Source organism: Notothenia rossii (assembly GCF_949606895.1).
Source record: "Notothenia rossii genome assembly, chromosome: 9".
NCBI lineage: Eukaryota > Metazoa > Chordata > Actinopteri > Perciformes > Nototheniidae > Notothenia > Notothenia rossii.
Window position 1 is genome coordinate 71,675,558 of NC_136907.1, and position 24,109 is coordinate 71,699,666.

The 24,109-nt window shown below is 39.6% G+C and overlaps 1 protein-coding gene across 9 annotated transcripts in view; it reads right to left on the reverse strand.

Moving 5' to 3' along the window:
- Nucleotides 1–24,109, reverse strand: part of piezo2b (piezo-type mechanosensitive ion channel component 2b) — a 107,067-nt gene that overhangs the window by 12,801 nt on the left and 70,157 nt on the right. For 6 of the 9 annotated variants that reach the window (XM_079649238.1, XM_079649235.1, XM_079649237.1 and 3 more), the window contains 18 exons: nt 22,925–23,168; nt 21,594–21,708; nt 20,222–20,372; nt 19,146–19,235; nt 18,258–18,379; nt 16,349–16,417; nt 14,175–14,278; nt 13,128–13,226; nt 11,511–11,634; nt 11,324–11,401; nt 10,985–11,151; nt 10,189–10,382; nt 9,135–9,308; nt 7,149–7,781; nt 5,754–6,012; nt 4,758–4,937; nt 3,794–4,100; nt 1,399–1,531 (listed from right to left, as the gene is read on the reverse strand). In XM_079649238.1, the coding sequence (XP_079505364.1) occupies nt 1,399–1,531; nt 3,794–4,100; nt 4,758–4,937; nt 5,754–6,012; nt 7,149–7,781; nt 9,135–9,308; nt 10,189–10,382; nt 10,985–11,151; nt 11,324–11,401; nt 11,511–11,634; nt 13,128–13,226; nt 14,175–14,278; nt 16,349–16,417; nt 18,258–18,379; nt 19,146–19,235; nt 20,222–20,372; nt 21,594–21,708; nt 22,925–23,168 (3,243 nt within the window). The remainder of the gene's footprint in view (nt 1–1,398; nt 1,532–3,793; nt 4,101–4,757; nt 4,938–5,753; nt 6,013–7,148; nt 7,782–9,134; nt 9,309–10,188; nt 10,383–10,984; nt 11,152–11,323; nt 11,402–11,510; nt 11,635–13,127; nt 13,227–14,174; nt 14,279–16,348; nt 16,418–18,257; nt 18,380–19,145; nt 19,236–20,221; nt 20,373–21,593; nt 21,709–22,924; nt 23,169–24,109) is intronic. The other 3 variants (XM_079649236.1, XM_079649239.1, XM_079649243.1) reach the window with 3 other exon arrangements.

Below are 24,109 nucleotides of genomic sequence, written 5' to 3' on the forward strand. Positions count from 1 at the left end.
TTGTCCATGTTTGTGATTGGTCGATCGCTCCAGATACCACCCCTTTCATGTGAACGCGCACCTAACTAGATAGGACACGGCTGGCTTGAGTTAACGAGTTGATATCTAGTGTCGTAGGACAGCTTAGCGAGAGCGCGTTTGTTTTGGATTAGGTAAACCGGGTAACTCAAACATATCCCGGTTAGGTTGAACCGGCTTCGTAGTACAGAATTCTGTTCTTGATAAATGTCTCTTTAAAAGCCATTACACAAAGATTCTGACCTTCATCAATGTTTTGGGATTTGTTCAATTTTCAGGAACAGAATCTGGTCTTTTAAAAATAAGTAAACACTACGCAAACTTTGAATAATTATCCATGCATCTTTTTTGTGTTGTTATTACTAATGACACTAATTAATATGGCGGCTAACGTTGTTTACTTCCTCCACTTTAGGAGGTTTTGTTTACATATGCAAACCAAAGTCTCTTGAATTTCAGGCTGGGAATTACTTCTCTGAATTTTATATATTTTATTTATATATGTGCACACAGTTCTGCAGTCTAATGTTCTTTAAGTGGTCCGGTGTTAACCTGCCTAGGATTACCTCACACACACACACTTAGTATATAAGGTGGCAATGGGAATATTCATTACAAGACACAAACAATTATGTCGTTTAAGAACCTGGCATGAATCTGACATACTATTCTATTCTTAGGACCTTTCTCAAGAACAAATAAAAAAAAATTGAAAAAATGATAAAAGTGAATGAAGCGATATTCTGAGCAAAAGGTTCAGGAGGGTCTTTCATCCCTTTCTTAAACAATAAAACTGTGTATCTGTCAGTCTGTCAGCATGGGATTGTAGGAATGCATTTTGTTTCAGTGATTTATAAAGCTCCCAATAGCCTAATACACAGTTGTTTTACAATGGAATCTTTGAATTAGAAAGGCTATTTAATTGCATTTGTGTTTGTTTGGATTTTATGACCAATTCTGTCTGACGTCGTTTGTCTGTAACTCATTGTTTGAGCAAATGTTAACGATTTACTAAATGACCATTTTCTTTGTGTTTCAATTACAGCTGCAGACGTAATATCTCAGAAACCACTTGTTCCTCTGTGATTAAATCAAAACAGTAACATGTTTTGACTGTCTGTTGCAGCACTTACAAAAATGACACTGCTGTTCAAACGGGAAAGCGTAATTAAAGGTCTAAATGTAGACCTTTGAAAGGTTTTAGCTGCAATACATCACTGATATCAGTTTCCATTGTTTGTTGGGAGTACTTGCTGAGCACAGTTCTCATCAAAGCCCTCATAAAGTTACACACTTTCTTGTGTAATCACGTGAGTTGGCCAGTAAGCAGCCGTCAGACCAAAAACCCAACTCCTGTGAGCCAGCTGTGCTTCATCGTACCGCTTAATGATGAAGGCTTTCCCCTTGAGGAGCTGCTCCCTCAGCTTCTCCGTGATCATCTGTTTTCGGGTCTTCTGATGGACGCTGGCCTCGCTGCCGTCCTTGTGGCTGCTGTGGTGGGAGGCGGTACTTCCTGTGGAAACAAGTTACATTTCCAGCTGTAAATGAAGCGTGACGAGTCGCTGATAGAGAGATGAGATTCACAAACACAAAGACTTAATTCAGGGGTGAAGGCTAAACAACACAAGACATGTTTTTCTAGTAAGAGCTCAAAGGATTCCTTCTCTATATTATTGATGTTATGGATATTATTGTAAGAAGAGGAAAGGCTATGCGTGCTACAAAATAACACAATACTCTCAGGGCTTTTTAAGGGGAAGAGTGTTAGTGATACATTTTCTAATATTCAGCCTCATGTTTGATTGATACATTTATTTCGAACAAGTAAAATAAATAATTACAAAACAAAACAAATGTTGCAGTGCATAGTCATGTAAGAGAAATCAAAACAAAAAATGACATTTACAACAACATCAACAACAACAACAGCATTAGCAACATAAGCAGTGCCACATCTAGTGTTCGAAAAGGAGTGAGAAGAAGTATAACTTATTTAATCTCACCCCCTTGTCCCTAAACGATTTATTTATAATCTATAATCTGCAATAATTATCATTTGTATGCATTGTTATTGATATTATTAGTATTATTAATCTGCTTTACCATGTTGATTGACATATATACATATACACATATGCATACACATATTATACACACCTACATACTCACACATATACATAGTCAAACACCTTCCCCATCCCTGTACCTCGAGAAAAAAAATTCTCTCCATTTCCTCTTGAACTGGTTAATGTCTGGACATCGCTTTAGCTCCACATGTTTTAAACCACTTGTCTCGTTCAATGCTTCTCAACCGTTTGGAGTCGCAGTGATTGCTCCTAAACTGTCCTAAGATGCATCTTTAAATGGTCAATTGAATGTATTTTGTTAACACATACAAGTCATTATTCATTCAGTTCCAGAGGCTGCCATAGAAGAGGCCACCAGCTCACACTCACAGCCACCGTTGTTCATCATCTTGCCTAATCACACTTTGACTACAGGGATTGAACCATAACCCTCTAATTGATAGGCGACCATCTGTTAAGTAATTTGGAGCTATTTTCTATCTTTTAGTACTTACATATATAGACTAATTATATTAAAAGCTAAAACGTTAAACATATCTCTCCAAAATACAGTCAAATAACTGACCCAGTGTCCTCTGCCATGCAAGGCCACAGAGTGATGATACAATGTCTTGCTAAGATTGTTTTGACTGAATTACCATGAAGATGACTCATCATTAGTCCATCCTCCTTAATCTCTCTTCAAATAAACCTTTAGATTGTACTGGAGAACACCGAAGCTGGAATTCATATTCCATCACACCATCTTCTTCCTGAGCCACAACGTCGGCACGACACGCTGAGAAGTGGTTTATTGCTCTTTGGTTTCTAAATATTTCTATAGCTGTAGGAGCCACATATGAAGTATTTTTCTGTGTTTGTTACGGTACATGTTTTTTGAGTCACTGTAGGTGGTGGGCGTGTCATTGGATTTGTGTGGTGACATTTGCGGTTATATCCGGTTGCTTTTACCTGCGCACTTTGTGATAGATGGAGGGGGAGTGAGCTGGAGAAGGACCATTTTTGTTGATCGCACGCATAAAGGAATATAGGCCTACGCATACGGAATGTTTGCTTTGGAAATAAAAGGTCAAATGCATACTTTTGGAAAGACTGAGTTTTTGCACGTCTGTTATGACCCCCTCCACTCCACTAGAGGTCTCTGTCTTTGTGTTCTGCTTGCTGGCTCTTGTTTGTGTTTCAGGTGATCAACCTGATGAGCCACACCTGGGCCGTCGACATAAAAGGCCAACACCAACCCATACTGCGCTCTGACTCTTCTGTTGGACACGGCCGAGTCTTTGTTTCTGCACATTTTCACACACCCATACATGCAATCATTACTGATGACTGACTTCCACATTTATTAGGTTTCTCGGAAGACCTTTGGTTTTTGTGGTATTGTAAATAAATATGCTTTTGTTACACTTAACTTGTCTGGTCTCCCACCTTTGTTGCAGCCTATGAGCCAGGCCGTAACAGCGTCCACAGTGTTTTTTCTCGTTTAGTCCCTCGCTGCACTTCGTTAGGCTGTTATTGCGGCAGTAATATCCAAACAGCTAAGCATACATTACATTGATACTATGGGCGATGTAATCCAAAACCCATTCACCATTTCCTTTTTTCTCCAAAACCCCCAGAAACAACCCAGCTCAAGCACCACTAGCTTATCCAGTAGTAGAAACCAGAGACCAGAAAAGGCTCCTCACCTCTCTTGGACCTCACAGTGGAGTGGAGAGATCGGTGAGAAATGTGCGAGCCTCCGCTGGAGCTCTTCCGCCGCTGGAAGGTCTGCTGCTGCGGGTACTGAACCTGGACGTGACCTGAATCGATGGAGGCGCCAAAGTTTAAGGACCTCAAGGTGTGAGTGGAGCCTCTCTCACTCATCATGGAGGAGGCGCGTTCAGACCCCTTCTCACTCTCCTCTGATTTGCTCTTTCCCTCGTCCTCTGACTCGCTCTGACAGGACGGCGCTTGCCTTTCTTTGGGGTCTTCCTCGTCCCACAGACCGTGACACTGCAAAGAAGACGAGGGATTCAGGGATTAATAAAAGCTGTATCATATTTGCACACAGAATACTTGGGTCTGATAAAGGGAGTATAGTTGCATAATTTACATTTTAAAGGTCCCCTATTCTACTGTTTTTCATCAATATGTTATAGGTCTCAGATATACACAAAACATGTCTCTGAAGTGTTTGGCTCCAAACACCAAACAGATCATTGCAGCATTACCCACAATCCCCTCTGTTTCAGCCCTGTTTCAAAAGTGCTGATTCTCTGTCTGTTACTTTAGATGAAAATAAGGAGCCCCTCCCCACGCCCCTCTGAGAGAGATTTGGTTAAAAAGAACACAATGGAGCTCTAGGAGGAGATTCAGGTGATAAGGTGGGGGGGGGGGGGGGTACCTTGGTTGCTGATTGGCTAATGGTTGCACAAGCCAAAACATCGTTATGACATCATAAAGTGGCCAAAATCTGATCAGCTCATTTTCATATAAATGGATCAGGACAAAAAGAGACAGAATCTTTTTTCCTGAAACTTTCAGAATCTCTTTAAACAGAGGGGACACATGTTGATGTAGAAAAGACATGAAGAAGTGGATTTTTCACAATAGGTGACTTTTAATATGATTCTCATATTAGTATTGTCCAAATATTCATTTTGCAGGAACCTTCAGGATGGATCTGTGGAAGAAGAGAGCCAGTAACTGGACCAGGTCGTAGTGGACGTAGCCGTCCTTCTTCTCCACTCCGATGATGTTGGGAGGGTGATAAGGTTTGCTCTTATCCATAGGGTTCTGGTTGAAGGGGAAGAAGCCAAACTGGAAGAAGTACTTGATGAAGATGGTGACCTGGTGGGAAAAAAACAATATGTTACAGTGAAGCTAGAGTCAGGATAATGGCACAGTTTCATTAACCATTGATATGTTAATGATTACTCTTAGACTAGAATGCAATTGTAATAATTAAAACAAATATATATATATATATATTATTTCTTTAAGTCTTTTTATTTGTAACCATCCACTCCATTGGGTGAAACGGCTGCATTTTACTCAAGGATGGCATATTGTTTCCTTTTAATCAATACATAGCACATATACATGTTTACATTATCTTGTCTGTGCATAAATGTCCAATCTTTTAACTCCTTCTGGTTTGGAGTAATTGTCATGCTCGTTTTAACTTTTTTAAATTTATTGTGGAGAGCCGATACGATTATTGTTATTCTCTATTGGAGCTTTATTTCAAAAATAAAATGCCCGATACATGAGAAATATTGTCACCAACACTAAGAAAAGAACTGCAGATTTGACTTGGTATTTGATATATTAAAATGTTGATTTACGCACTCAATGTCCACAAATTTTAAAACAAAATACTTGTTTGGGATGTTGAGTGTAGCTGCGAGGAAAGCAATCCCAAAGAAATGGCTCAAACCAAACAGCCCATCTATATATGATTGGTACGATATCATTTATGAAATCTTTGTAATGGAAAGAATAACCTTCTCTATGAGGCTCCAGGAACTTCAATTTGAGGACATTTGGGAGAAATGGAGAGCGTATATTACCCCGATACGCCCTTCTGTTTGTTTAACTGTTGAACAAAAATGTAAAAAAAATAAAGAAAGTTGATTTATTGGACGTGTTTCTCTCTGTTTGTACCTCAGTGTAGACGATGGCCGTCATCCAGTAGCGCTTGCTGGGCCGCGGCACGGACAGCATGGCCCAGAGGAAGATGGTGGTGGGGAGGACCAGGGTGGCGCAGTTGGCCGACACCATGTGGTTGATGACCATGACGAGGTAGCAAACCATCTCCGAGTGCGCCACCAGCATGTTGTAGAGGGCGTAGCACAGCTGCAGGATCAGAGGCTGCTTCACGTAGAACCGGTCCGACTGCTCCAGCTCCTCGTCATAAAACATCCTGGACAAAAGGAGACACAGATTGATTTAGTGATTTATAACTCTTGGATTCCTATACATTACAGAAACCTGATTTGTTCAGTTACTTTAAACTTGCAGATATTTCTAGACTCACAAAAATAACTGCAAGTATGGATGGATTACTGAACAGGGCTGACTGGCACAGGCCAAGGGGTTTATGGGATTGTGGGGAACTGACACAAATAAACTACAAAGTAGGGCTGCACGATATTGGAAAAAACTGACATTGCGATTTCCCCCCCCCTGCGATATACTGTATATTGCGATATGAAAACATACAGGAATTGAAGAAAAGACCGTTTTTTCCCCCCGAAAACCATCCTTTCTTGAACTTTAATGCTATACAATTGGTATTTTTTAACTACCGGATGAAGGATTTTAGTCACGGACGTCTGGATCTTAAGTTATCAGAGCAACAAGCTGAGCTAGCTCGGTTAGCAGCGCCGAACTGGAGAAACACATGAAACTACTTTATACAGTGTTTCTACCTTTAATCACCGGGTCCGTTTGCTTTGCAGATTTGATTGTGATTGGTGGTTTGCTGCATGTCACTCAAGTACCCCTGACATGAGAGACGCGCAAGTTTTCCTTTTGTAGCAAGCAGCAAAATAATTGTACCGTGACGTGTTTGAGTTAATTTGCCTACTTAATATCGCATGTCCTAAAAAAAAAAAAAAAAAAAAAAAAAATGAAAACGAAAATTTAAAAAATCGCACGTCCTACAAAAGTAAAGCAAACTATAATATGTCTTCAAGAAGTTTCAAAAAAAAAAAGTCTACAAAGAAGTGCATAAAGACCAAAAACAGGTACAAAATAACCTCAGAGTCAACATGGCTATAAAGAGACAAACAATTAACCCAAAAAGACCAAAAGGAGAACAACGAAAAAACGCAAAACAACTACAAAGAAATGCAGAACGATGACAAGTTGACAAAAACAACAACCTACAGACACAAGACAATTACAAGAACATGAACATTTACAAAAAGGTTAAAAACTACTTGGTGCAATTTATTTAAAATGATTAAGAAAACAATATAAATCTGCTTCAAAGCATCCTGAGACAACTGCTTCGTGTGACTCTTCATGCTAGAAGGCTCCAGTTTGTCGACTCACTTGTTGAGCAGCAGTTCGCTGGCGGTCAGCTCGGTGGTCATGGAGGGCAGCATGAGGTCGGACCTGCTGTCGGAGCGGCTGTCGGAGGTCATCAACATCCGTCCCCCCCTCTTCCTGTCCATGTCGCTTTCGTCGTCGCTCAGCTCCAGGCGGTCGAAGCTGACGGCCTTGCTGTAGCTCGGAGGAATTTCAGCGTCGGACGTTTTGGAAGCGTCTGTGTCAGGAGTGTAAAGCAGCCCGACTCTCCCCTCTGTGGGGGTGAAGCCCGGCTGTCCTGCCCCCTCCTCACTGTCAGTGGTGAAGTCCTTTTCCTGAGCGGACTCTGTCTCCTTCACCCTGAGCGAGGGGCCCTCATCTGGGCCGAGGGAGTCCCAGGGAGCCTTCTTTTCTCTCTCCTGCTCCTTTGGTACCTCCATCCCTTCCTCACCTTCCTCCTCCTCCTCCTCCTCTTGGTCCCTGGGGTCTGCATCACTCCAGGCGCCCCCCTCGGCCCCTTCACTCTCGTCCAGCTGTTGGGACTCCCAGGGAGCCGCCTGCTGTTTGTCTTCTCCTTGATCGTGCTCATCCTCCACTTCTTCTATGGTGTCTGTGGTGCCCTGCCTGGAGTACAGCATCACAACCTGGGTCGCTTCACTGCAGGCGGGAAAAAGAGCGGAGTTATACAAAAGATTCAAATGATCAAATATCTGCTTGCTTGCACTTCTCTCAGCAGTAGCCAGGTGTGCCCACATACGATAATATAATCTATTACCACATCTTTTGACGCCTTTTTATTTCTAACCATCCGTGAGTTTTTGCTGTAGCTGAATTATTTTTAACGATACACCCTACCCATGGATAAGGCATAGGTTTTTCATTTAAATAATAATTAGTACAGATAATAATTTATATTTAATAAATGGCTTATGAGACACTTTTAAGTGTTTAAAAGCAGTATTAGTGTACAGTATTTGTCAACACGTAAAACATCAGTTAAATGGGTTAAACTACATTTGTATTGAATTAACTGAAGAAAATAAAGAAGCATTGTTTGTTTATATGAACACTGAAACAAGAAAAGTGATATTTATTACAACCCTGAATTACTGCAAGGCAATTGCTGAGGAGGAACAGACCATACTTTGTCAGCCTTGTTTACCTCGAGGCTGGACTATTGCAACGCTCTGTATGTGGGTACGGACGAGGCGTCAATTAGACGCCTGCAGCCAGTGCAGAACGCAGCTACGCGTCTTCTCACTGGCCATAAAAAGCGTCACCACATCACCCCAATTCTGGCCTCACTACACTGGCTTCCAATTCGGTTCAGAATTGATTTGAAACTCCTTTTATTTGTTTTTAAAGCCCTAAATGGGCTGGCTCTGGCCTATATAGCCAAAATCCTCCATCGCTACACCCCAGCCAGAGCTTTAAGGTCTGCTGACCAGCTGCTGCTGATAGTGCCCAAGACCAGGCTCAAAACCCGAGGGCACCGAGCCTTCGCAGCAGCTGGCCCCAGGCTCTGGAACACTCTGCCCCTCCATGTGAGGTCGGCCCAGACCCTAGGGGTTTTTAAATCTACATTTAAAAACACACTTCTTCTCTCTGGCCTTTTAGTCAGAGCGGAGCACGACTCCTGACTTTTCCCTGTGTGTGATTTTTTATTTGTGCTGTTGTATTTGTTGAAAAGTGTTTTTATTGTACGTACAGCACTTTGGCTCGACCAAAAATCGTTTTAAAAAATGTGCTATATAAATAAAACTTGATTTGATTTGAAACAGCTTTTCATATCACTGTTATTAGGTAAAAACCTTGTATCTCAAAATAATAAAAAAAAAACATTTTGTTGTTATTTTTGAGTTTTTGACCAGATGCAATAAACAAAATGGAGATACAATGATACAGCTGAAGTGAGAAATCAACAGGAAATGGATCTGTTGATAAATCATGATTGATGTGGGTGAAGATGAGAACACAGGTGTGTGTGTGGGGGATGCAGAGGCCAGGCACCTGGACATGAAGCTGCTGCAGCTGTCCACGGAGGAGGTGGAGGCGTCGAGGCCGTACATCTTACGCAGTTTGGGCCGGGCGCGCTCGCTGGTTTTGGGAATGCACTCCGGCATCCCGTCCAGGTCTTCCAGGGTGGATTGGCGAGAAAACAGATTGGTGGCCTCGGTGTACCCACTGAGAGGAGTGACAGGTGATGATTAGTGATGAGGGGAATGAGATGGGGATGTGAGGTCACACTGACAGGGGATACAAAAACATTGAATCCAACCTTACCATGAAATGAAAAGGAAATCAAACTTCACCATGACAAGACAAAAACATGAGATGCAACCGAGAGTGAGGATGAAATGGTGATGTTATAGAATTTACTTATGCTAGTAATGGCTGCTTTGAAGGGTTGTTTTGACTCTTTCTCATTAACCCCAGGGCTATCTAGCAATGCAAATAGTTTAAGTTGTATTGGCCAAGGGTTTGAAATCTGTCTTATACATTTCAGGGAGTGACGCAAATGGAATATTGTTTGATAATGAAATTTTGAAAAATCTAATATTTTTCTCTCTTCTTAAAACCTGGTCAACCAGAAGCAAAACAATTTGCATGTGTTCATAAAATAAGAGGATAGTAAGTAAACAATTATTGGAGGTACCCAAACCAAAAATAAATCCACATCTGGAGCTACAAGTGATCATAAGAAAGCACGTTTTAGTATTTAGACAACGTTATGTTTCATTACTTCCTCCTTGACGACGAAACATTTCTTAGCGACAAATCACGTCGAAAAAACTGTGACGAATCTGTACCAATGTGTGACTTGACAGGGTAAGAGCATGGTACATGTTCAATTAATGTCGAGTCATGCTTTGGTCAATAATTATTAACATATTTGTGCCAGTGTTTATGTATATGGATTTACATTGCTTGTTTTCTTAAGCGTAGATGTCTTTCTCCTGTGCACAGAAAAGTTATAATTCTTTAAGTGTACTACCTGAAAAGGAAAGTCCCTGAAACATTGACTCTTTTGGTCTCCCATGTTGCATCGCTTTGCTCAGTGTACCTGGAGATGCTGTCTCTGGAGGCCGTGGAGTCCTGGCTCTCCATGGGGTACGGTCTCCTCCGCCTGCGCAGCCTGGTGGAGGCCGAGGCCGAGTCGTCCTCACTCAGCTGATCCAGGCTGGCCTGGCGGGACATGTTGAGCTTCATGGCCTTCTGGTACAGGACGTGGATGCTGTCTTTGGACGGCACGTTGCCCTGGGGGAAGATAATCATTCAGTGGTCCTCTTAAAAAAGGTACAATATGTAATCGTCAGCAACTAGGGCTCTCTTAAACAAACAATCAACAAATGAAGTTTGATGGAAAGTTGGTTGTTTTCACCGCAATGGCCATCATTTCATTTCGCGTCTCTGGTCAGGATTTCTTTATTGTTAATTATTCAGCAGGTTTTTACCGGGAGCACAATTATCTGCACAGATGTCCTTCTCTCCAAAAACAACAACATGGTGTGTAAACAGTTAAAAGCATAGATGATGTCATTTCAAATGAAAGTTTCTTTGACAAAACTTAGGATCCAAAGGCTGCAAGCTTTCTGCCAACATTTGCTAATCTTGGCTGCTACTAACTAAAAGATCTAGATGTCTGATGACTAAAATTCTTTATGTGGTTATGGTATATATATTTTAAAACTGCTTATTATAATTGTTTTTAATCTTTCGGGATAAGACCGATCATGGGTCTCGTATTTACACATTTTGAAAGTTGAAATGTTATATATTTGACCTTTTATCACAGTAAAGGCCTTAAAATAGTTAAGAAACTGTTACTTAAAACAAGAATATATTGCATTAAAACATACCTTTTTGACCTCTCTGGACAGCATGCAGCGCTCTATTCGCAGCACCGTGGAGATGTCGATGTACTCTCGGCACATGTCGTTCATCCACTGCGTGAAGCTGTCCACCGTCGTCTGGAAGAGCACGAAGGTGAACTTCAGGATGTTGAACACTCGCTTGATGATGTTATCTGAGAGAGGGAATGAGACACAAGACACTCGCATTGATAAAACTTCAATACAGAACTTGCTATATTGTGGCTGTTGGTGGCAATGAGAAAATCACAAGGGTTATTCATGATTCAATTCAAGATTGAGTATTTTGACGATGGAATTGAATACCACAAAATCAAGTTAACCAACCTGGACCATTTGGCTTTTCCTCCTCTCGTTTGTCTTGCCCATCTGAGAGCTCACCAAGATCTATGGTCACATGACCTGCTGAAGGACAGTGAAGACACAGTTACGGTTAAGAGACATTTCCTTCACACACACACAAATGACTTGGAAGTCTGTTTGATGTGAGGTTCTTTCTCCATAACTTGCTTACCATCTTTCTTTTTGTTTTTTTTACGTCTCACTACTTTTGTGTATTTTTTCCAAAATTTGCGTTTCTCTTTGGCTCGTGCTCTTAGCGCAGCTTTGGGGTCAGTGATCCAGGCGTGGTAAAGAAACTGGAGAGCAGAGGATCAATGAGAGGAGGTGAAGAAGAGGACTCACTGAGATCAATGATGTCAAAGCAACAACAAATTGAAGGAAGACTTAACAGCGTTTTCTATATTCGCCAGTCTTGAAATGTTTAATTAATACACTGAATCCTGCACAAACAGTAGCAAAACACAAAAATGGTCTTTCATTAGGGATCAGGCCCAAATACTAGCGCTAATATAGTCTTGTTAACCTACAAATGGTTTGTTTTTAAAGCAGAAGACAACACGAGAAAGGCAAGGCAAGGCAAGGCAAGTTTATTTATATGGCACCTTTCAACACAAGGCAATTCAAAGTGATTTACAAAAAATGAAAGACATTAAGAAAATGGCATTTAAAATCAGTCATTAAAAAAAGAAAAAAGCCAAAAATAGACATTTAACACAACCAATACCACGTCAGAATAAAACTCCAGTTCATGCTACACACTTCAATCACAACCGCATGCAAAAGAGCTCAAAGCATTCCTGTTCCGGCTTGTGTTTGATGATTTACGCCAAATGAGTGCTTGCTTGTGAAAATCAGTGTTCACTGAATCTGTTATTTCTGTTCAAAAAGATCACCAAGCATGAGCTGGAAAGGCAGTTTTGTGGCGTTAGTTGGTACTTTAAAGGTCCCATGTCATGGCCATTTCCACTGATCATAATTCCATTGTTGAGGTCTACTAGAATAGATTTATATTGTGCAATTTTCCAAAATCACTTTGGTTTCTCATACAGCATCTCTGTAAACTACGTGTATTCACTGAATTTCACTCTCTCCCTTTAACGGCTCGTTGTAGCTCCAATAGCTCCAGCCTCCACCCTCCCTTTGAGCCCAGTGTGCTCTGATTGGTCGGTACGTTGTGAATCGCGCTGAGCTCCGTGGAGGTGTGGTTTCCTTGTTTAGCGATACACAGCGAAACACAGCCAAACTCACCCTGAGCACACACAAAGTCACACCCGAAGTAAAAACAATAAGTGTGGCTTGATATTGAGTAAGAAAAAGGTTGATAAACGCTGTGAGAATGGGTCTGCAGAGAGAATTTCGCCGCGATCCCAACTGTCTGTTATCAGCCTGCAGCCAGGGAGGAGAGATCAGCAGAGCTGCATGCACTGAGTGTGTGTGTGTGAGGAAGTCCGTGGATTGGTCAATTTGGACCAATCAGCGGGGGCTTAACGTAACGGCTCCACGGATTGGTCTATTTGGTTCCGGGTAACGCATGATATTATGAGTTACCCGGAAGAATCAATGGACAGTGACGTATCTCCAACGAGGGGTTTTGGGGAGGTATTTTCTGTGTTAGAGTTTTACTCGCTCCAGGGTGTACTTTGAGGGTTTTGACTCTGCAGACCGTTTACATGCATAAAAACCTTCATAACACACAAGGGGACGGGTAATAACCGGAAAAGCATGACATGGGACCTTTAAGATGTTCATACAGAGAGCAAGTGTTGTTACTTAGTTGTGGTGTTAGTACCTTTCCTGCCTTCACTAAATACTGCAGGATGGTTCTAGGCAGCTTAAAAATAGACTTGGGCAAAGCTATGAGAGCAGAGACAAACTTCCCAATAGCTCGCTGCAGAGGGGAAACAGAGTGGGAGGGGGTTAGTAGAAACATGACTTCATCATATTAGAAACATCAAGAGGGGACATGTGTTAGGAGACACATCATGTTGCAGTCCAGGATGCTGTGCAGATGGAGATGAAGGGATTTGTTATCACATTCTCCTGAGAGTTAGTATTCAAAACCTTCAATCATTTGTGTAAAAGTATTATTAAACTGTGCAAGCAATGCATGCTATTCTAGAAATGTGTGAATTGTCTAGCATATCAATCTAGTCAAATCAGGGGTGGCAAGTAATGTACTTACTACATTTCAGAGGGAAATATTGTACAAGATACTTTTAAGATTAAAGAACTATATTAAAAAAGTACCTCCACTTGCAACAGCGAGAGTAGTTGGTAATGTTGGAAACCCTTTAACATGTCAATATAACAATAACTGCAAGTAATTCAAATGATGATATTTGTATGTTATACTTACTGTTACTTAAGTAAAGGTTCTGATTGCTTTTGTTATATTATAAAGTGAATGTAATAAAGGAAATTATTTCCTTACTTCAAAATGCAACAGTACTTGACTTTGTTATGCTTTACCTCATAGCATCTTCATCAATATTAAAAACATGTAATCAATCGATGAATAATTATTAATACAAATCTTGTTTCACACCAGTGACGTGAGGTAAGGGGAGGACTTTCATACTATGCTATAATAAAAAGAAAGAAAATACAATGAAATCCATATTTGATGTCAGATCTTTCCACCATTCTGTGCTACACAAGCCATTTTTGTAAAAATAGCCACATTTTGAGGCAGCGACCAGCTCAGCTTCCCCTCAGATTGAAACTGTATTTAAGCTGTAACACTTTGGGCTTCATATGTAAATCTGGCTCTGATACTAGCCAGTGCCTCCCCATCAACTGACACTGATGTAAGAAATGAACCACTTCTAGAAGTCACCTGAAACGCAGACTTCTTTGGCTGATCGTCCTCCTTTTTCTCCTCCTCCTCTTCTTCCTCTTCACTGTCAGTTTCAAACAAGTAATAGTCTCCACTTCTAACCACTGAAGAGGCAGAGTGCAAATGCAGTTACACACAATCATTCATTGTTTTTTCACAACAAAAAGTTCCCTTACTGAAAGGAAGAACTTAATAAACCACTTACCGTTAATTCAATGTCATTTATATTAAACATTAACTACAGTAAGCAGTGATATAGACACACATTTAAAAACATCACAGACATGACAGGATGAAACAGAAAATGCAGACAATGTTAATATGACTGATATAACTGTGAGCAGAAAGCACAATGAAGGGTGTCTGTTAGAGACTCTTTTATTCCACATGTAAGCCTTTAAACTACTCCACAGAGCAAGTGACTCCGGTCAGTGTTAGAAGCAATAGGATAGACGAGGCTGACTTGTGTCCTTGAGCAGAACCGCGTTGGTGCGGGAGGTAAAAGGAGGAAGCTGGGAGATGAAACATCAAATGACAAAGAGATAAAAATAGAGAAATAATTTAAAATGTCATGTGGGGGTGGAGCATGAACTCAGACATGAGTTCAAACCAAACAGGCGACCTCTGTTCTGATTCAGGAAACATTTTTAATTTACCACAAAAAGATTTTAATATTCAATCACTAGTTTTGCTGTTTAATTTCCGCCTGTTTGGTGATCATGTCTACAGGCAAAGAATGAACAAACCCTTCATCCTTTATTCCAGTACTGATGAATAAAGGCGAGTCGACTTCATATCTTTGCATGAAAATGTTTTACAGCAGAGAGATTCCCTACTGTGGGCTTTGTAGGTGAGAGCGATGATGATGTTTCAAACAATCTCAAGCACAGACCTCCAGACATTAGTCTTTTTCTCTTTCTTCATCGTGTCTATTTAAGGCAACCCTGCTACTGACACTCGGTTTTACATAAGGTCTCAAATCCAAAGTGCCTCTTCACATGTAGTGTACAGGAAGTAAACGGTAGTAATTAAATTTCCCTCCCAGAATAAAACAACGTGAGGAAAGGGTTCCTATAGCTACGGGATGAAATCTAAGACCAAAACATTTGATGTTATGGTTTCATGTTTAACGATGCAACCTTTGATTTTTTTTTAAGACTTTCAAAAAGTGGATTCAGGAATTTTTTATAACAAATAAAGCCTTATTTTAATCTAAATTAATTAATTAAATACTTTTTTTTTTCAAGGTTCTGAGTTAATCAGTCTTATTAACATTAGACCTATAGTTACCCGTTTTGTAGGCCTTTTTACATAATGCATTATAACATACTTATAATGAGTTATATGATTTAACTGCATGCTAAAGATTCAAATGTATTACAACTATTGGAATTATAATACACTATGAGCCTTGCCAAATAAAAAAAAGAAAGTATAAACAAGTATGGTACCCTTATAAGTAATTAAAAATGCTTTACAACGTGGTATGATTATTGTTGCATAAAGCATAGTAAAGATTTACGAGTGCTTATACAATGCTATTATCAGATTATAAGGTTTTATAAGTAGGTAAATAATGCATTATAGACTTATGGGAAGCGCTACGACAATGTTAACTTAAACCGGAGTCCCACAGGGCACGGTTTAATACCCCTTTTTTTTTTATTTAAGCTTTTAAATTAATCTTTAAATGAAGCATCAGCTGTTTGTCTATTTTTAGTTTTTTAATTTTAAATATTTGTTTTATACAGTAAAAATAATGTCTATGAGGTTTTGTGTGTTGAAGTCGCACTATCCTCCTTTTAATGCATCGTTGTACCTTTAATCTAACTATATTTTGTATGTGTCTATAATGTTTACTGGTAACTGTATTCTGTGTGATATCAATTTTCTGTGAAGCGCTTTGGACTGCACTTGTTGTATGAAAGGTGCTATACAAATAAATATTATTATTATTGGATGTATGCGTATCCCCAGTGATGCTCTCTATTCTAATATAATATGATCTATTTAAAAAGGGCCCATAAATAGAGACAGAAAAGGACTAAAGTCTGCGTGTCTGATGGTGCCTTCAGGGCCCCGGGGCAGTATGGGAATCCTCAGCGTTCTGGTCAAGGACACAAGGGCCAATCAGAGTGGAGGAAGAGAAAAAAGAGGGTTGGGGGTCAACCTACTGGAAGCATGGTCAACCCACGGCCTCCACCACTGCTTTTTTTTGGTCTTGGCTTTCGCTCGCTGTGCTCCTAAAATTTCACAAATACATCAATACAACATTTCATAAAAAAATTCATTCTTGTGCAAACTTCAAGGCATTTCTTTGTTGTGCATTAAGCTGCTCTGTACTTATTTAAGATCAAATACTAACGCAAACACAACATATATGAATGAATTCAGGCATTAATGAGATCTGTCTTGATGACTAATAAAAAAGAAATAACACAGTGGTGGAATATAATTAAGTATGTACTTAAATTAAGTACAATAGGGACAATCTTTGACATACTAGTACTTGAGTATTTCAATTTTGTTTATACTTCTATTTAACTACATTTCAGAAATAATATTCAACTTTTACTTCACAAAATGTATTTAACACATATAATTACTATTAAAGGTAGGGTAGGTAAGAATGGAGAAGCCAGCTCAAGTGCGCTAGAATTTGAAAATACACAGCCGAAAAAAATATGCCCCTTCCTTCAGACTTCCTTACAGAGCCCCTCCTCCAACACACAGGAACACGCACATGACCAATGAGGGCACGAGATAAGTTTGTCCACAGATGGAAGGCTGACAGGCAGGTAGGCCATCCAGTTATTTTAGCCGGGCTGGCTCAGATGATTGGTCGAGCTTTTTACAGCGCTACGGCTTCCAGAGATGACATTTTTGTATGGATTTTTTGTCAAAGCATTTAATATATTCATTGCTATCGGGATGTTAAGAGCATTCCATGGAATATAAAAAAAAGTGTTTCTAAAGTGAATTATCTACCCCACCTTTAAGTGTAATTGAGTGTAAAAATCTTATGAGTCTTTACTCTATTGAACTATAGTTGTAATAAACATTCGTATACTTTTAATTTCACTATACTCATTTGACACTGACAAGTAAATATTTATTATAAAAGCACGTTAATTGGATGCATATATTTGACATATTCTTGATAACGCTTTTTGCTACTTATACTTAAGTATCTAAAATTGGCTTTTAACATTTAATTTATAGTATGGTAGGTAAGTTTGAGAAACCTGCTCGAGATACACTTTTTGTTATATTCCATGGAATGCTCTTAACATCCCGATAGCAATGAATATCTTAAGTGTTTTAACAACAAATCCATAAAAAAACGTCATCTGTGGAAGCCGTAGCGCTGTAAAAAGCACGACCAATCATCTGAGCCGGCCCCGCTAAAATAACTGGATGACCTACCTGCCTGTCAGCCTTCCATCTGTGCATAAACCATGGCACAAACTTATCTCGTGCCCTCATTGGTCATGTGCGCGTTCATGTGTGTTGGAGGAGGGGCTCTGTAAGGAAGTGGCATATTTGTTCCGGCTGTGTATTTTCAAATTCTAGCGCACTCGAGCTGATTTCTCCAAAATGACCTAACCCACCTTTAATGTCATTAAAAAATAATCATGCTTTGTATTCCACTTAATTGAATTGACTTATAGTTACTAGTTGTTGTTTACACTCAAATCAAATGGTAAACTTGTTTATAAACTGTATACAATATATATTATGATGTTGTTTTGAATGACTAAACTACCCAGTAGTAGTAAGTGTCTAAAGGTATCCAAACAAAGCAAATGATTAAAATGTATGTGATAAAAACACAATAATCGAGTATTATTATTATATTAAATACAAACCAGTGAAAGAAGCCACTTTGTATGATGTGCAATTTCACTTTTGATATTATACCATTTTTAAATTAATTCATGAATTGTATTTACATTGTAGTACTTCTAGACCACGGTATTTCTACTTTTCCTGAAGTAAAGTATCTGGAACTTCTTCCACCACTGCCTCAACACATTCTGCTAACACTGCCTGCACAGAGGCGCTCAGCAGCCTTCGTCATACCGTCATCTTCCTCCTCCTCGGGCTGGAAGAGGGTCTGTCCTTCTCCAGACTCCTGCGCCATGCTCAGCATCCTCTCCTTGCCCCTCTTAAACTTTTGCTGCCTCACCTTAATGCGCTCCATCCTGATTAGATCAGAGAGGCAGTGAAGAGACACGAAGTATCGACACAGAGGAACATCACCCACAGCTAACAGACTGACCGTAAACATCTCTGGGCTTCGTGTATGGAAATGAGTGTACGTTATGAAACAGTGGAGTGCTCATTAGAGCGGGTGAGTGGATGTTATCAGGGCTTATGAGTAAATCCTGAGGTAAGTGTAAGTGGTGGAAATACATTGACTATACGTTGAATGATATACTGAGCGATGGCTTCCTGGAAACAGTAACGAGCGAGCCAGGAGTTGCTTTTAATACAGAGCTGATTTTAAATGGCCTTCTGAATCAAGTCTACTTACTTATGAGATAAATTGAGACTCATCAAATATATTCAAAGTCAGGAACTAGATGTTACCGTGCCTGATGTTATCACTTAGCTATCGTGTAACTATATTCTTTGTTTTCTTATATTCAACAAATCCCATAGAACAACGATGCATTTAATCAATTTTTAAGAATGGCCTGTGCAGCAAAGCTAGATTTTTGTTAAAACTACTAAAAGTAGTTCCTTAAAAATACACTATAAGCTACAATTAATTGTTGAGTAATTGTTGCTTAAAAAAGTTTAAAAACACCAAAAGAACACAATGTGGATTAGGGTATTCAAGAAGTTATGTAAATGCATATGTGTAAAGGTGAATCAATGTCTTGGGCAATATCTTATCAAGTGTGAAAGATACAAACATATTAAAATAAGTGAAATTGTGAATAAGTGAATTATTTGGAGTCTCACTGTCTCTTCAGCTGCTCCACAGATTTGCGCTCCTCTTCCAGTCGGGCTCTCACCGCCTTCACGATCGTAGCTTGGAAGAGCTCCGCCCCTCTGTCAAACACACAAACGTTCAAAACATCCACTGACAGAGAGTCTACGTTTGATCCTTCTTTAGTATTTATTAACCAATACAAAGAAGAAGAAGAAGAAGAAGCTGTACTGGGGAAGACAGTCATACAAGCAGCCAAGTTACATTTTAATACAAGAACGGCACCTTTCTTTCTCCTGCATGTCCCTCATTAGTTTCTATTGTGCAAACAAAAACAGGCTAGTATATCTTCTGACTATACTGACATTAAACTGAATTTGTCCTTTTTCTTGATACAACCACACACACTCTTTTCTTCTCAGTCAAAACTCTGTCCATCTAAGCCTTAAAAGTCCCCTATCATACTGTTATTGATCAATATATTACAGGTCTCAGATATATACAAAACATGTCTCTGAAGTTTTTGGCTCCAAACAGCAAACAAATCATTGCAGCATTACCCACAATCCCCTCTGTTTCAGCCCTGTTTCCAAAGTGCTGATTCTCTCTCTGTTACTTTAGATGAAAATAAGAAGCCCCTCCCCACGCCCCTCTGAGAGATATTTGGTTACAAAGAACTCAATGGTGCTCTAGGAGGAGATTCAGGTGGGGGGGGGGTTACCTTGGTTGCTGATTGGCTAATGGTTATGCAAGCCAAGAAATCGTTGTGACATCATAAAGTGGCCAAAATCTGATCAGCTCGTTTTCAGACAGGTTTTTATATAAATGGATCAGGACAAAAAGAGAGAGAATCTTCGTTCCTGAAACTTTCAGAATCTCTTTACACAGAGGGGACACATGGTGATGTAGAAGAGACATGAAGAAGAGGGGACACATGTTGATGTAGAAGAGACATGAAGAAGAGGGGACACATGTTGATGTAGAAGAGACATGAAAAAATGGATTTTGCATAATAGGTGACCTTTCACATGCTTGTGTCTTCATGATTTAAATACTTTGCAATCAGAGCGTCTCTTTGCATGGGGATGATTCAGCCTGATCTGTCTACCTGCACGCGAGGATCTGCGACGCCCTGATGTCGGCCACCACGTGCAGGAAGTAGTAGCTCATGAAGACTCGTCTCTGCAGCAGCAGGAAGGCGAAGCAGATGCTGTCCCAGATGATCCCCGCCTCGTTGCTGGGCAGCTCACAATCAGACTCTGATGATAACATGGTGAAAATGTGTCTTTATTAGTTTATTCCACACATGGCAGTTATTTTAAAGCAAAACATGTACACTTATACTGTGTATTTTTTATAGTGCATGGTGGAAAGCAGAAGGGAGAAGGAAATGTTCTTTTACCTGCCCCTTCTTAAAAAAAAGAACAGAAAAAAAAGAAATAACCATAAAAAAGTAAAATAAAAGCAATATTCTTTCAGTCACAGTTGCTTAGAAATACTGAAACACAACTTCATACTGTCTAATTATGCTTTCTTTATACATTTTCTTAAACATAAAAATGTTCTTACAGCCCTTTCAATCATAATATGAGTTTAAATTCTCAAGGGTGTTGATGTAGACCACATGTGTCAAACTCAAGGCCCGGGGGTCAAATCAGGCCCTTGGTGGATTTAATTTCGGCCCGCAGGATAATTTCTAATTATTATTAGATCTGGCCCGCCGGTATATTGAACGCACACCTTCACTCCATCCTGAGGGTTTCCTCAGCTCAGAGCCTGAGCCCAAACATGGATGACCTAGCACCCAAGAGGAGATGCCAAGTATCTGAACTAGCATCACAGAGCAGCACACTGAGTTTCAGTTTCCTTCTGCACTTGGTTTCCCACGACAACAGGGCATGTTTGTTTTTTTCTTTGAGGGAAATAGTTTTGTTGAAGCTGTTGTTGGCCTGTGGAAAAATGTAATCATAAGAAATGACTCTGGAAAAGCTGCAGATAGAGCCATGAGAAATGAATGCAGCTGATTATTTAATGTTTAATGTTGTTTTTATAGGCAATCATTTAAGCTTTGTTAGTTCCAGGTTTAATATGTGCAATAAGTTCATTTCAATAAGTCTTGCAATAAACATTGAACCAGTCCGGCCCTCGACTAGTACCCATTTTTTTATTTTGGCCCACTGTGTATTTGAGTTTGACACCCCTGATGTAGACCCTTATTTTCTGATAGTTGATGAATCTGTTTTACTGAGTATTGTGGCTTTGTTGTGTATTTACCGTAAAATGAGTTAACACAAAGGTGCATTGAACTACAATGGCCCTGAAAGAAAGGACTGATAAAAAAAACAAGGGTGTGTTTTAATTTGAGCTTTTTGGGAAACACAATCTGTGTTGACTAGCAGCTACCACCTATTGAAGGGAATATTATCACCGTCTCGTACAGTGTTTTGGCGATGTAAAATCAAGTTGTTGGGTCCACTCACTCTTTGCGTCGTCGATGTTGATTTCATATTCCTTGATGGTGCAGGCCAGACTGAACAACTGGATCGACCAGCAGCGGTCCTTAATCAGAGAGTTGATGTAGCCACAAGCCAGGATCTACAAACAAAAACCCTTCATTATAAACCTGAATGCAATACATTATCTCAGGGTTCTTACACTTTTTCACCAATTATTTTCAATGACTTCTCCAGGACCTTTACCTAATTTTCCATGACCAAAAGAATTACTCTTTCTCAGCGGTACCACTGAAAATGGTTTATTTTAACATGGAACAGGAAAATAAGGTCTGCATATGAAACTTGTTGTGCCGATCTAAAACAAATCAAATAGTCTGCTTACTAGCTTCTACAGACTAAAGCAACTAAAATCTCTCACCGGCAAAATACCTCGTCAGTGAAATGCCATTCTACGTTTCATTACTATACGATACAATATTTATTATCGTTATGGTATTATTATTTTGGCGATTAGCTAAAATATAAATTATATTTGATGCAACTTAAGTTACATTTCCATGACTTTTCCAAAAATATTGTTTTCCATAACTTTTCCAGGGCCTGGAATTTGCATTTTGAATTTCCATGACTTTTCCAGGTTTTTAATGACCGTAAGAACCCTGTATATTACATCTTCATATCTTAAGTATCACCTCTGATGTGAACTCTCTTATCTTAAAATACTGAGAAGAAGTTTAAACTAAGGAGATTTTCTTCTAAATTCATGAAATAGGAAGTTTTAAAATCATAATATCATATCACCTCATATGAACGGTATGTAGGATTTGAATATATGATGTGAAGAGGTGGAAGATTCTCTTTTGAAAGAATTGGTATTGATGTCAATTGCAAAGAATCGTTCATTTTAAACCAAATGTTCAACTTTATGTATGTCCGTAACAATTTTATATGACTGGTCTGCAAATTAGTTACAGCTCTACCAATGAGACATAAGGGACGAAAAACCTCAATTGTGTTTAAACTGGAACTTAACTGCACCGATGTTTCTATAGTTATACTTGTGTTTCTGTTGGTTTGTTTCAATGCCTGGTTAGAAAATGATATAGTTATTTTGATTATGTTCCTGATATACATCACATTTTCCATTACATGTTACTTGTTTAGACACTTTTATCCAAAGCGCCTTACATACTCAATACTGTGGCCAATCCCCACAGGAGCAATTTGGGGTGAAGTGTCTTGCCCAGGGACACAACGACATGCTGACTGCAGTGGGGTTTGAACCTGTACTCCCCTGATCCGAACACCAACGCACTAACCCACTACGCCATACGCCTCCTTGATGGTCTACTCACAGACAAAACGTTCTTCATGGTGATGACAAAGATGTTGTAGGCGATCAGGAAGTCCCAGTAGTGGAGGATCTTTTTGATTGGTTTGAGCAGCAGCTCTCCACCAAAGAGCAGGAAGTAGAAGCAGGCCACAAGGTAGCCCATGCAGAAGATGCTGATGCGCGTTGTCCCCGTGATGAAGATGATGGTGAGCACGAACCAGAACAGGTAGCTGAACATGATGACCTTCAGCATGTCCAGGTACGACCTAGAGGACAGTGGAAAAACGATTATGTCAGCACTGTTTCAACAAAATGATGACAGATTCAATATATAGATTATTTTTCAGATACGTTGCCAGGTCTAAATGTCAGAGAAATGTCATTGTTTGTTTTATTACTCTAATTCCTAGAAGTGATCTGGCTTAAGTGAACGAGACGTAACTAGCTGGCTGCATTCATGCCATATCAACATTAGGAAACACATTATTCCAAAACAGCTACCCAAAATTCAACGCTGCAGTCACACCTGATACATGGAATCATAGCCTAAATTAGATTTTTATTATTGCAGCATTTTAAGAGGCAATAAATGGACTGTGTTTATTATTCAGCCACTTTAATTTAGCTGCATTTGTGCCGTTTATATTTGATGTTACATCACTTTTTTTATTTTATGCAACTTTATTTGCGTTTTCGGTAAAATTCTAAGTAATTGTTCCGCCCTATTATTGTGACTTTATTGTTTAATGTTGAATTAAATTAACTTGAAATTGACCAAAGTTTATGAGCTGAATTTTACACGGGGTTAAAAATAAACAACATGGACCCAGGCCAGCTGAGCTAAATTGCTAATACCACATCATACAATTTAAAACAGTATTCCAGTTCATTGTGTTGCTGTGAGCATAATCCTCCCATCCATCACACTTAGGGTACTGCTTAGGGTCAGGACTCCGGTAAGAGTCTGATCGATGATCGTGAAACCAGACTCCTGTCACTCAGCGCAGGTTCATAATGGTCACTTCTGCGTGTGTGTAACATGCTAAAAGTACCCTATGTTTTCAGGTGAGAGACCATCAATATAATGTGTGGAGAGGATACATAGGAAGCAACTTGCATTAATTGGATTGACCTGGGGAAAACATGGGACCACAACAGCAGCTGCACTGTTGAGGAAGCAGCTGTGATGAAGTGGGTTTGGATCGGA